At 35.8% G+C, this 14,615-nt stretch overlaps 1 protein-coding gene across 5 annotated transcripts in view; it reads left to right on the forward strand.

Annotated features, from left to right (window-relative positions):
* LOC117906502 (BEACH domain-containing protein B) overlaps window positions 1–14,615 on the forward strand; it is a 52,554-nt gene that overhangs the window by 7,396 nt on the left and 30,543 nt on the right. For 4 of the 5 annotated variants that reach the window (XR_004649844.1, XM_034819535.1, XM_034819537.1 and 1 more), the window contains exons 6-15: window positions 1,362–1,688; window positions 4,038–4,260; window positions 6,102–6,170; window positions 6,435–6,881; window positions 7,067–7,391; window positions 7,871–8,338; window positions 8,438–8,596; window positions 8,733–8,882; window positions 13,967–14,122; window positions 14,314–14,355. Coding sequence is in view for 4 of the 5 variants with exons in the window: in XM_034819535.1 (XP_034675426.1) it covers window positions 1,362–1,688; window positions 4,038–4,260; window positions 6,102–6,170; window positions 6,435–6,881; window positions 7,067–7,391; window positions 7,871–8,338; window positions 8,438–8,596; window positions 8,733–8,882; window positions 13,967–14,122; window positions 14,314–14,355 (2,366 nt within the window). In the remaining variant the exon portion in view is untranslated. Of the gene's footprint in view, window positions 1–1,361; window positions 1,694–4,037; window positions 4,261–6,101; window positions 6,171–6,434; window positions 6,882–7,066; window positions 7,392–7,870; window positions 8,339–8,437; window positions 8,597–8,732; window positions 8,883–13,966; window positions 14,123–14,313; window positions 14,356–14,615 lie in introns of those variants that run through there. The other variant, XM_034819538.1, reaches the window with a different exon arrangement.

The raw sequence follows: 14,615 nt of genomic DNA on the forward strand, positions 1-14,615 counted from the left end.
AAATTCTAGTTCTTTTGGAAAGGTTGCTATAAGCGAAAGTTTTAGGTCTCTCCAATTTTCTAGTAGAAGGTGATTCTGTTATTGTCATATCACGGGCTAAGAAGAAAGATGACCATGGAAGTTTGATGGGTGATTGCGCCAAATTATTGATATTTCTTTAGAGTTAAGATGTTCCTATTCTTTGGCTCCTCACTTAGGCAATCATGTGGTAGATGCGTTAATAAAATGTGGAGTTAGACATATGGTTTCCTTTGTAGAAGATTTTCTACTTATGTGAATTGTAGCTAGATTTTAGTTTTTGAACTAGTATTTTGTTATCCACCTTTGTTATCAAACTTTCTATAGAGGATTATGTACTTTGGGAAGGATTTCTCATCCTTGTTTGTAGTTTGTACTTAACAATGAAATCTTTCTCTCTTATCATAAAAAAAAAAAGGAGTTTCTTTCACCTGAATCTAGAATATGTGTTTTTAAATACATGTAACATGCACAGTGGTGGAGGATCTTACTCTATCATGGTTCAACGCAAAATTGACACCAGTTCATCTATCAGTCTCCAAAGGCATTGTGCCAAAATTTAATAAGCACTTTTAAATTCCTCCTACTAGATTAATGGGTTTAAAGTTCTATCCTCTTCTTTAGAACGAGAACAAATACAGCAGCATTCAAGTCCTAAATTCTCCTTTCTTCTGGAATGCATACAACATACTCATCACTTACACTCGAACATTCCGCCATATGTGTTGCCAGAATTTCATTGCAAAACCACGTTGCCTTGTTGCCTTATTCTCCCTTAGATCCTTAGGGTCTCCATGATGACCTCCTCATCCTCCTACTCCTTGATTCTCAGGCCATACTTGATCCTCATCAACTGAGTTGAATGTAACCCATCAAGTCCAATCGCTAAACCCTTAAGTCCTCATTAAACATAATATCAAACTGAGCAAAGAGGGAGAAGAGAGTTGTATAGGAAAAAGCTTAAAATATATGGTAAACCCCTAAACAAAAGGAAACATAATCAACCAAGGACCATGTGCCAATTATATTTACATGGAAAATATTAATCAAAGGATCATTAGTCAAGCATATTTATAAAGATGCTATTGATGACACATAATAAACACTCGTGACCTTTTGGACTTCTCTTCCTGTTGTTTTTCATTTTTCCACTGCTGTGTGCCCTTAATGAGCTTGCACTGACAATTTTTTTTTTGTGGATCTTTAAATATCTTATGCATTTTCTGTTTTCCTTGAGCTGTGATAGGGTGATTTTGTTATTCTATTTCTTTGTTCTAAGTGTATTATATTTTAGAAGTATTTGGATATTTTCATTTTAACACACTGGATGTTGTTTATTTCAGCGGCTGTTGTCCAACTCAAAACAGTTGCCAGTATACTTTCTGCCGATGAAAGTTTATCAAATTTTACAGTAGAGAAGACAGGAATCTTGCAAAAAGTACTTGTATATGTGGTGTCAATAATATGTAGTTTCATCGATTTACATACAAATACGTTGGAGAAGACTCAATTGTACAGTAATGCTGTGGAGTTTTCTGTTCCCAGAAGTGGTGCATCCTCAAGTGATCCTCCTAGTAGGTTGAAAGTTTCTATTTGTGAAACAAGGCTACAGTGGCATCAAAAGGCAGTTGTATCTGTGATGGAAGCTGGTGGTCTTAATTGGTTAGTAGGTAAGGTAGGAGATTTCAGATTTTATTTTATTTTATTTTTTATTTCTTTTTTTCAGAAACCAAGAAATATGTATTAATAGTAGTAAAGATACAAGAGAAGGATGAGAGGTCCTTCCCACAAAATACAGAATCTGATCGAAGTAAGAATACACCCCTCTATAGAAAACTATATACAAAGATAATCCCCAACTATCCCAAACTTTTGAATCACAAACCGCAATCCAGTTGAGTTATAAAACACTAAAGAGGAACTCCTCTAAAAGCAACAGTACAAGAGGCCTATAGAGAGGAATAGAAATGAAGTAAATCCCATAACATTCCTTCTGATCTCCCTTTATCCTAAAAAATCTTAACGTTTCTCTCTTACCACACAATCCACAACAAAGTGAGGCAAACGATTTGCCAAAATGTCTTGCTTTTAATTGAATTACCCAACCCTCTAAATGCAATAATCATCATGTCCTCAATACTCCTTGGTGGAACCAAACCAACCCTGCTAAATTGAAGAGTTTGTGCCAAAGCCCAATAGTTAAAGGGCAATGAAGAAAAAGGTGGTCAAACGATTCTCCATTTCTTTTGCATAGAATGCACCACCAAGGACAAAGGGATTTGTAGGGTCTTCTTAACTGCAGCTTGTCATTGGTGTTTACCTTTCCATGTATTACTAACCAAGTAAGGGCCTTAACCTTTGAAGGGGCTTTTGATCTCCACAAAAACTTGGTTGGAAGGAACAAGACAGGATTTGAGAAATCTGACAAAGCCAAGAAAAAAGATATAACAGTAAACAAGCCTGATGAGTAAACAATTTTTATTTTTATTACTGTATCGACTTGTTAACACATAAAATAAACTTGTACCAGTCAGGTCTGATGTCTAACCTTTTGAGATGTACAGAGATTGGGATAGAATGGTGGACATAATGAAAGCTATGTTTTTAAATTGTGGCTTTCCAGGGCCTCAATTGTGAAGTTCAAGTTGGAATGGGATGTATATGGTTGGGATAGAATTGGTCATGTTGGGATGGTATTGTGATTCCTAGTTTCTCCTTTTGTCTTTGGGTTTCTATTTGTTTTATGTTTTTTGGAACAGACCTCTTGCATGATTGTCTCTCATCTATAAAATTCATCTGTTTCCTATAATTTTTTATTAAGTGGTTCATAAGTCCTTCATTTTATTTTATATATTTATTTAATAATCGTATCATTTTTTTAGGGTTCTTTTGGGGGTTGGGGTGGGAGTTAATTTCTTGCACAATGTCATTTTAGAAGGTTAAAATTGGTTGACTCTTGATAATTCCATGAACCCTTGTTACATGCCTATATCACTTGTGGTTTGCCTGGGTTCTTGGCTACCTGGATTTACACTGCATCTGTTGGTAATTAATCACCCAGGCTGATATTGATTTTTACCTTGATGGCTGCTTGGAAGAATACCTTTCTTTAAATCTTGTATTTTTTCAAGTTCCTTATATTGTGCTTGTTTGTGCTACATATCTGCAACTTCAGTCCTTTGTGGGGAAGAGAGGAAAAAAAGCTTGGAAGGCTGCCCTGTTATGGATTTTCTGGACTGTTTGGAGGGAGATAATAGGAGGTCCTTCAAGGATGTGCAAAAACTGGATCAAGCGTTAAAATCTTCCTTCTTTTGCCGTCTTTTGGAGTGCATGAGGGTGGGCTTAAATGATGTGACAATGTCTATAGTAGATTTAGTCGATTGGCTTGGTGTTATGTAAGGGGAGGGGCTTTTGCTGTTGCTTCTCTTTTGTTCTTGCCCTGGTGCCCTTGTGTACAACCTGTATACTTTGGTGCGCTTTTTTGATAGGTGCTGTTTATATATTATTTGCTTGCTTGTCAAAAAAAAATAAAAAAAATTCTGCAACTTCAGTTGTTATATGTCCTTTTACACAGACGAATGCTTTAATTTGAACATTATGCATATCTATTACATTGTGAGTGCCTTATCTTAGTCATTTTTGTAGTATATATGGAGCGTTAGATTTTACTGAGAATCTTCGACTGGTTGATTAAATTAGTGGGACACAGCATCTTCTTGGTTTTGTATGCTCATATGCCTGCCATGACTTGTGAATGAAGTATCTGGTCTCCAATTTGCAGAAGTCTGAGTTATTTTAATGCTAGAGGCAAATGGTACAGCACTGATAGTTGCCATTCCTGCAAGAAAAAATTGGCAGTTGAACTTTTGTGGAAGCATTAATATTGAAAATTGTTGAAGAAATTCTTTATCATTATTCTTCACGTGTCTTGAATCCTCACTAAAATTCAATACTTCTTGTATAATTATGTATCTTATTTAATTTTACTTTTTCACTCAAAGAAATATATTGTGTTTCAGAACTGTTGCGTGTCATCAGAAGATTGAGTATGAAAGAACAATGGACAGATACACCACTTCAGTATTTGACTTTGAGAACACTCTATTCTGCACTCTCGGAGAATCCTAGGGGACAAAATCATTTTAGAAGTATTGGAGGTCTTGAAGTTCTATTGGATGGACTTGGACTTCCGCCGAATAATCCATTAATATCTAAAATTTCATGTTGTTCTGACGAAGAAAGGTAATTTTTTTGGATGTAGGTAGCTACACCTTTCATATTATGCTTCCTTATTTTTCAGATATCATTTAAGACCTCGGGGTTCTGAGAACATTGGTGAACAGTTAGCAGTTCACTGTTTAGGCATAGTAGTTCCTTAAAATTTGGTATTTCTCCTGATTCTGTGAGGAATTTGTTCTTAAGATGTAAGATAAATTAAACTGATTGGTAAACTTGCTGAGAGGTCCTTACTATATTTGAAACTTTCATTTAAGCCTCCTATGCTGTTCTACTGCTTATAACAGGGTGATCTATCCTTTCAGTTGCTGGATGACTACACTAGTATTTTTAGTTTTTCATGATTAACTTTTTTATTTTTTTCTTTTTTATATACACGAAGTTGTTGTGATTGACTTGATATTTGTTCCCATTTTGATCAAAAGAAAAATATATCTTCATATCTGTGATATGGATAAGAATGACTGCAGGTAGATAATATATAACAGTTTATTTATAATGCAATTGGATGTTTGAGGGCAGCTGTAAAATAAACTCTTTGTTCTGTTGTCCATCTTACAAGCTCTATTATTGCGACTTGCACTTTATCTTTCTAAACTGGTGCTGAAGAATCCATTTCAGATGCTCTCCCTTCCAGGTTTTTGTACTCTTGATGTAACAAAAAGTTTAATTTCCACCTAATCTCTGTTCAATTTTAGTTTTAAAACTTAAAATCTATCACTGATCTGTTATTCTGCTTATAGGTGTGACATGTGGTTTATCACTGTTCTTGGATGCATCCAATTCTTTTCAAAATCTTCAGTGATTCTTCCATAGAGATTCATTGTCTTCTAACTTCAGCCAGTGACTGGGCTGACTGCTTCACCGTCCCTTTGTTCTAATCCAATCAACTTGAATAACCTGGTAAACCAACCTTATCCATCCTATCCCAACCCTAGCTCCATCTGAGCTTTTAAAGTTGATGTTAAGCTCTAATTGACCTTCTTGGGTTAGAATTAAGGCTGGATCAGAAAAAAGGTGCTTCATTCTTCAGCTTGAGCCTAGCTTGAGCCATGAAATGATCCTACCAGTCCAGGTTGCCACCTCTAGGTTGCTTGAGGCATGAACTGCTTTTTGCTTAACGCTGTGACTTCCCATGGGACTATCTTATTTAGGAGGGGTTTGAATGACTGGGCTGATTCAAGTTTCCTTCATTTCTTTCATAAAATTTCTGATATCAATATTCTATCCAGATTTCTGTGTTCTGGATGGACAACCTATCTGTAAGATACGATATTTTTGTTCCTTGGCTGGAATAATCTGTCTCTGTGTGTGCACCTGGACGTGTGTGTATTTACCTCTTAAATTTAATCATCAAATCTTTTCCTTCTTTAACATCTGGTTGGTTTTCAGTGCAAAACTTTAATGGAACTTGAAACAAGCTTTGTTACATGTCATGCTGCATGCATCGTGTTCCAATTCAACACTAATATATTTAATTATTTAAAATGTTTTGCGATAATCCTGAGTTAGTTGTTGATGCCTTGATGGCAACCTATTAGATACTTATTACTGATTGTTGTTTAACTTTTTCCAGTTTGAGATGTGGCAGCTGAATGGTTTTGTTCATAATTATGTGTCTTACTATGAGGTGGAATTTTTTCTTTCCATCCTAGAAGTGTTTGGATTGAGCATATATAAACAAAAAATTGTATTTTGATGTGCCCACACTCACACACTTAAAAGTTGAATTATTATCATCTGCTTTGCTAGGATAATAATTTAAGTTGTTTATAGAACATTCTTATTATACTATTCCTTTGGCTTGGTTCCACAATCTAATATATTGGCATAAGTATTTTTTGCAGAGATGAAAATCCTTCTTTGGATGTTTTTCGGCTCCATATTCTTTCTTTGGAAGTTCTTAGAGAGGCTGTGTATCCTTTGTATGACCAACTGTTGTTTCAGTAACAGCTATTTCCATTAATGACCTTTTTTATTCTATGCTATACTACTTTGGCTTTTCAATTATTCTCATTTGTCATTAGTAGGGGGGTGTGGCTGTGGCCTTAACTTATGCTTTTTAATAACTCTTATTTATCATAAGTAGGGGCCTTTGCTGTGGTCTTTAACTTATTTTTTTTATTCTTTTGTTGTTATATAAGTGCTCTCTATTATTGCTGCCCTTAATGATCATTCAGCTTTGGGAATTTGAACAACTTGCAGTTTCTATGTGAAAATGGTAGAGTTCATAAATTTGCAAATAGCTTTTGCTTGCTTGCTTTCATGGTTCAAGAGTACAAGCAACAGAGCAAGGATGACTTTCAACTATCTGCTTTTGACTCTATAAATGAGAATAAAGTAGAAATTTGTATCAGGAAGTCTTTTCTGCCACTTCCGGACAATGCTTCTTATTTGCAATATTGGAGTGATTATGCTGTCAAGTTGAACAGAGTTCTCTGTTCTTTCCTTCTTGCCGCAGAAGAAAATAGATCTCATCTTGTCTTGTTATCAACTGGTCGAAGTGCCATGCCAGTCTCTTCGGTTTATGGAGAACTTTCTATAAAATGGATTATGAGGGTTCTTCTTACAATATTCCCATGCATCAAGGCTTTTTCGAACCAAAATGAGCTGCCAATTCATTTAAGGTGAATAGTACCCAGTGTGTGCAATATTTTTTTTCTGAACATTTCTGTCAAATATTTAAGGTACAACTGATCTACATTCTGATACAAGTATTTGTCTGTCCCATTGGTATTTTGGTTGGCTTGTTTCTCACAGCCTTTTTCTTTAATGTTTCTCTTTTTTTGCTTCTTTCTTCCATTTTCTGCAGGATCTTTGTCAATACCCTGCAGAATTCTGTTCTTCATGCATTCAGGACGATTCTTGTTTCCTCACCATTATTGCTTGAGGTATTTCGAGAAGAGGGAATGTGGGACCTCATCTTCTCTGAGAATTTTTTCTATTTTGGACCAGCGTCAGAAGGATCTTCTATCGAGTGTTGCACATATAATGAGGGATCTCTGAGTAATTCTGAAATATATGCCTCTAATTACACTGACTGTCAAGGGAAGGCTGTTGGAGTTGAAATCCTTCAAATGGAAGTAATTTCATTTGTGGAATTTGCAGCAACATTTAGTGGGAGTGCACATAACTTGGTAGGTCTTCTTTTATATCCTTTATGATAGTTCTAGTGTGTAATCATTGGCTTTTTCATTGAGCTTTATAAGCTCTGTTCTATGTATTACTAGGACATAAGATTGGGACGGTGTTAGTGTCCTGTGTTTGGCTTGGTTTTCTCAGTATTCAATATGGGAGACAAGGTGTCCAACAAGGCCAAAAAGGGAATTCAGGATTATCCTCATCATGTTGGTTTTATTGAAAGCATCTTTCTGATGGCTAACATAACTTCTTGGTCTGTGTCATTGTTGTGCTAAGGCATTTTCTGGTTTGACTTGGTGCTACACAGATATTTATGCATGCGTGTACGCTTTTATGCACAAATTTTTATGCTTTCTATATATGAAGAGCATCTAGCGGTTTGTTGAAGATTAACTCCCTGTTTTAGGGATTTCTAGTTCCATCTTCATCACATTCCTCAGGGATTCTCACCTTTATTTCATTTTATTTATGGCAGCCTGAATGTTCTGTTTTATTAGATGCCCTTGAACAATCTGCTTGTAATCCTGAGATTGCTAGCATTCTTGCGAAGAGTTTGCTTCGGATATTACAGCTTTCATGTGAGAAAACTATTGCTTCTTTCAAGACACTTGATGCAATAACCCGGGTGCTGAAAGTTGCTTGCATTCAGGCCCAGGAATATGGAAGACCTGGAAATATAGGCCTCAATGTTAAAAACAACAGTGTGGAAGTAATTTCACCCCAAAGTTGTCAGAGATTTGATCCATCTGAGAAGGCCCAAAGTTGTCTGAAAAGCATGGAAGCATCCATGGATCTCTTAATGGAATACATCTCAATAGCAGATTCAGATGATGCTGAAATTTTGGTTTTGCGTAGTTCCACATGTGTTGATTGCTTGTTTGATTTATTCTGGGAAAAGACTTTCAGAAATCGTGTGCTTAATCTTATTCTTGACCTAATGAAGGTTCTCCTTCTTGATCTTATTTGTTTGATATTTGCTTTCCTTATCATTATGGCGAGGCAACGGAATAACTATTGTATTTTTGGTTTACTGCCTTTACAGATTGTACCATTTTCTGATGAAGATCAGAGAGCGAAATTGCGTCTATGTTCTAAATACCTAGAAACATTTACTCAAATAAAGGAGCGGGAAAAAAGTTTTGCAGAATTGTCAATTGATCTGTTGGTTGGAATGAGAGATATGCTCTTGACTGATCAAGTGGTACTACTCTTAATAGCCATTCCTTTCTAATATGGGATATTTTATATTTTATATTACATGGTCTGTGTGTGTTGGTGAGTTGGTCTATACAATTGTTTGCTTGTTCTGATTCCTCACCAAATTTATACCTGTTCAGCACTATCAGGATTTGTTTCGTGATGGAGAATGCTTTTTGCATGTTGTCTCTTTGTTAAATGGAAACCTTGATGAGGCAAATGGAGAGAAGTTAGTTCTGAATGTTCTGCAAACTCTTACCTGTTTGCTTGCAAGGAATGATGCCTCAAAGGTACTCCTTTTTCCTTTTAATTTTTGTTATGATTATTAGTAAACTAGTCAATGGCTCCATTTACCTTCATGTTTTTGTTCGATACAAATAATTTTTGTGAGATTTCGTGTAATAGCATGTGTGACCTTTTATCTTTTAGTCATCTTTGATTGTTTTGCAAACTATCTGAGATCACTGGAAACCAACTTCATCATTTGACCTTTTTTCACTTCTAATTTAATGATTTGAGATTTCTTGCTTACTGGCTTGCTGGTTTCTAAGTTTTTCATTATGCATACAATTCTAAATTTGTACCATTTATTTGTTTGTAGATGAAAATGCATGTTCATGCAAAGACACATACTGACTATGCTACATGGGTTAGGATATGGGTGTTGGGTGTGGGTATATGTTTAGGTGTCAGATCCTTTGCATCCCAAAATTTGAGGACATGAGGATTCTATTAAAAAAGGATCTCAACTATAAGTCTGGGTATTTGGATACAATATTAATGAAAATATATTTATTATATTTTCTATTTTAATAAGATGGTAAGCATCATTTTACTTTGATGTTACGGTTAATTTTACATGAACCTATTTATTATAGGTCTTTTATTTTAATAGCATGTTGAGAAACATCTTTAAGAAGATATTTTACCACATTATTAATAAGCTTTAATTAGTTTTTAAAAATTTATATTGATTTTGTAATAAAAATCTTTTAATACACTAGATGTTGATAAATTATAATTCATATGAAAATTTTAATTATATTTATATTAGAAACAAGAGATGTATTAATTATGAATAAAGAGTTCATGAGAAGAATGAAGAATCCTCCCTACACATACACAAACTTGATCAAAACAAAGAACTCCTTCACTATACATAGAGATATATACAAAAAGATAGATCACAAAAGAATGTACAAAGATTACATCTTGTTGAAACCGGAGGTTTGATTTTTAGGAGTTTGAATTTAAAAATAAACCAGAAGATAAGGCTTGACCAAGTCCTATTATTTTGGACAAAAAGCGGGCCATGGTTTAATCTTTCTCAAGATATAGTATTACTAATAGTGGAACGATTACACCTAGTGGATTGAATTTGCTTTCTTGTAGTTTGCAAGAATTGACTACTAGCACTAATTCATGACATTCAACTTGATAAATTGCCATGGATAATGAACTATTGGTTTTTGACTGATCTTACCATATGCTCACTCTTTGAACTTTTTTGCAAACTTCCTTACATTTTGAAAGATGAAATGGTGTGGAACTTGTTGTCACGTGCAATTGTTTGTGCTTCCAGATTTTTTTTTTTTTTTGATAGGAAACGACAAAGGAATATATTGATAAAAAGGAAACAATAGAAGGATGAGGAATCCTCCCACCAAAGAAAAACAAGACTACAAGTAATCAAATATAAGAAAATACAAAGAAAGAACAAACAAACACTCTAGTTACACACCGCTAACCAATCAAGTTGTAACACGTTAAGAGGTATCCCTTTAAAAACCTTAGAACAAAAAGCCCAAAGAGAAGCAAGAAAACGAATAGAATTCCAAAGATACTCTGAATTCCTTGCTTTATCCTAAAAAATCCTTGCATTTCTTTCCCGCCACACCACCCACATTAACGCGATGCACGCGTCTTGCCATAAAACAATCCCTCTCTTAGAAGATCCAAAACCATTAAAATTAGTAGATAACATGTCAGAGATGCTCCTTAGGGGAACCCAATCCGTCTTTGCTAATTGAAATAATCTGTGCCACAACCCCATCGTCAAAGAGCAATGGAGGAAAAGGTGATCTACTGTTTCTCCATGCTTCATGCACAACTTACATATGTCGGGATTAAGTGCTTTGTAGGGTCTTCTCAATTGTAGCAAGTCATTAGTATTAACCTTCTTATGAGCCACCAACCAGACAAAGGACTTGACTTTGAAGGGGACTTGAGAATTCCAGACGAACTTGGTAGGGAAAACTGGAGGCGACTCAGAATATTGAGATAAGGCCAGAAAGAAAGATTTGACTGTGAAAAATCCTAAAGGAGATAAAGACCAGGATCTCATATCTGGAACCGAAGGTGATATGTGTAGACGATCAAGAGACCGCATAAGGCCTTCTAAATCTTCTATCTCAGAATCGGAAAGATTTCGACGAAAGTTGAAATTCCAAGAGAAAGGGCGGGTAGATCCAAGGATTGATGAAATAGAAGTATTTTTATCCGTGACTACACTAAGTAATCTTGGATATTGGACTCCCAAAGGTTGATCCCCCCACCACAAGTCTTCCTAGAACCGAATTCTATCCCCGTCACTTACCACAAACCGAGTAAACTTGGAAAACTCTTGGAAGACTAGTGCAATGGCCTTCCAAGGACAACGATGTGACCATCTAACTATATTGTTGACATCCCAACCATTGGAATATAATCCATAAATGCTTAAAATAACCTGATGCCACAGAGTTGAACCCTCCCTAGGATATCTCCACAACCACTTCCCTAAGAGAGCGACATTCCTTACAGAAATCTTTCCAAAACCCAATCCCCCTTTCGATTTCGGCTTACACACTACGTCCCAACTAACTAAATGATCTTTTTTGCCTTCCCCTACGCCTGACCATAAAAAATCTCTTTGTAGTCTCTCAATTTTTGCTGCCACTGAGGCGGGAATCTTAAACAAGGAGTCTGTGCTTCCAGATTTGGTTGGGTCCTTTTCGGTAAAAGGGTTTATGAGATTGTTAAGGTTACTTTCTATTATGCCTATAATCCTGTCACTAAAGAAGTCTCTCAATTTTTGCTGCCACTGAGGCGGGAATCTTAAACAAGGAGTCTGTGCTTCCAGATTTGGTTGGGTCCTTTTCGGTAAAAGGGTTTATGAGATTGTTAAGGTTACTTTCTATTATGCCTATAATCCTGTCACTAAAGAGACTGTATCACTGCTTAGACTTAAGTGGCAATGAGGTCAAAAGCGTAAATATCTTTGGGAAAACCAAGCCACATTCTCATCTGCTCCAACTTCTCCTGATTGTGTTTTCATTATGCCCTTAGTTTTAAAAGGCACACTTTAAGCACACCTAGGCTCAAGGGGCAACCACTCTAGTTATAGTGTCGTGTTTGCTAAGACATGTGCCTTATTAAAGAGGCACATCTTATCAACTTTACTCTTCCTTTTTAAATACTCTTAATTCTTGAAAGTTCTAATTGTTTATTGAACTTTATACAATTTCAATATATTTTTTATTGAATGCTTCTTTTCAAGGTTTAGAATCTTAATTTTTTTATTGATTGAATTATATTTTGAATCATATTTTATAAAATTGATATCCATCTTCACTTAGGCGTATGCCTTAGGTGTGCTTTAGGTGTGCTTTTAATTGTTTGTTGAAGGCTTTTGTGCCTTAGGTGTGCTTTGCACGTTTTAAAACTATAGTTATGCCAAATATTTGCAATAGGGAACAAATCTTCATCAGCACATACTCCAATGGGAATACAACATGGAAGACTCGTAACATTACTCCTCTACGTCCAAATTTTTTCCTTAATTATGATATGACCCACATGGAAGGAACTTTTTATTGTTATAATGTAGTGGGAGCATTGGCTTCCTTCAATGTTGCAACCCAAGAGTGGAGGCTGCTAACTAAACACCACTGGAGAAACTGTTGGGACTAGACTCTGGTTGGAGGGATGTCCTACTTTCTTGCATAGAGAGGACATCTGGATTTAGTACAACTTAAGAGAATTAAGCGTTGACATGCCTGAGTGCAATATATACATGTTTGATTAGTTATATAGGGCTTAGAAAAAGATAGATTGGAAGTTAGAGCATTATTTCTTGATAAGTTTTTGTTTGGAGTTTCGACAAGAGAGCAAACAAAGATGGTTGTAAACAGGGTCTACTATTTCTCTCAATGAACATTCTTACCTAGGTTCCTTATCCATGGGTCAGAGGAAACAAGGCCTACAAGTATGGGAGAGAAGTCTTAGTCTTAGGATAGGATACAATATATTGTACTACTCTTACAGGTATGGATGAGGTCCATAAGCCAAAACCCTACTTGTAGTGAATAAGAATGTGATCACTAGACTCAAAATCTTGTATACAAGGGTACCGCCAATTAAGCATGTTCTAACCTCTTCTAATAAGCTGATCCATTGTAAGGATTCTTTTCCACGCTGTCTCTTGCCTAAAGGAACCAACCTTAAACGATACCTAGGATTCCAAATCTTTTATCTGGGAAGGTGGTACATTCACCTGGTGTCAAAGATTAATGAAACCTTCTTGTAGTAATCAACTTATCGGTCATTCTCTAACAACAAATAAAGGATTCAACAACTGCAACAATGATTTTCCTATTAGAGACATTCGTTTGTATATTTTCTTTGGTCGGAGACGAAATTGTCTATAAAAGATGGTCCCTCGACCTTAGTTGATTTTGTTGGTTGGTTGGGAACCCGTTAAGGGTGTGTGTTGGGCTGCTCCTCTGACCTTGGCTTTCAGCTAGGGAGTGGGGGGTGTGTTCTTTCTTGTAATTCTTTTTCCACTGCTTTGGTGGTTTTTATACAATACTTTTACTTATCAAAAAAAAAAAAAAAAAATTCCTATTAGAGACAACTCCCAGTCTAAAATGTTCCTCCTGATAGTCTTCCACAGATTTGAATCATTGCTTCTCTGCCCTCTTTAGTTCACCATTATTTTTCCATTTCCCCATACTTCTCCACAATCACCTTTTTCCTAAATACCATGCCCTACCTCAAACCTGCTAAGCCACTTCCCTAACAAGGCCTTGTTGAGAGGCTCAAGCCCCCTGATCTTCAATCACACTGAAGCTCTTCTCATCTGAACATATTGTGGACCTTTTTTGTTTTTTTTGTCCTTCTTTGTAGGCATAACATGTATACCTCCCATATGCTAGCATTGCACCTCCCTTTTTGTTTGACATCTATCTTATTCCTGATATGCTGCGATATTGTCAATTAAACAGGTATCTGTATATTTGGATACACCTTTGTTGTTTCTTCTTTTCTACTTTAAGATGCAGAGTGTTAATTTGTAGTTAATCATACTTTCTGATTAATTAATTTATTTTTGCAGGCTGCATTTAGAGCTCTTGTTGGCAAGGGCTATCAGACTTTGCAAAGTCTATTATTGGAGTTTTGCCAATGGCGGCCAAGTGAGGGGCTTCTAAATGCACTGCTTGACATGCTTGTAGATGGAAAGTTTGATATAAAAGCAAGCCCTGTAATTAAGGTGACCTTGCATTGCAAATCTTCTCTGAACATTTTGTATCATCTATATCAGTGTTCTTTTTATTTGGTCTGCTGATTTCTTGAATTCTAATTTCTTTTCATGCATGCTGGGTATGGATTTATCCTTGGTATACAGTTGCCTATCTCATGGTTCTCATATCATTGTTTTCTTTCTTTTTTGTTTTGACTCAGAATGAAGATGTAATTATCCTTTATTTGAGTATCCTCCAGAAGGTTGGTAATTCAGTTCCCTTTGCTAGTATCATGCCTCTCCTGATAGAATTTTAATTTTCTAAAATGTGGCTACAAAGTCAGGGATTGATTTTATGACCTCAATTTTAAAGAGAAACAAAACAACCAGTGAGCTAAATCATACTTTGTGGCTTATTTTTGCCCCTTTGAAATCAATCTCTCATTTTGCCCCACTAGATTCCATTTCTGGCTCCATCCCTGCTGGAGCTGCCATTTCTTTCTACATATAATTGCCATAGTCT

This window comes from Vitis riparia, chromosome 18, assembly GCF_004353265.1.
Source record: "Vitis riparia cultivar Riparia Gloire de Montpellier isolate 1030 chromosome 18, EGFV_Vit.rip_1.0, whole genome shotgun sequence".
NCBI classification, from domain to species: domain Eukaryota; kingdom Viridiplantae; phylum Streptophyta; class Magnoliopsida; order Vitales; family Vitaceae; genus Vitis; species Vitis riparia.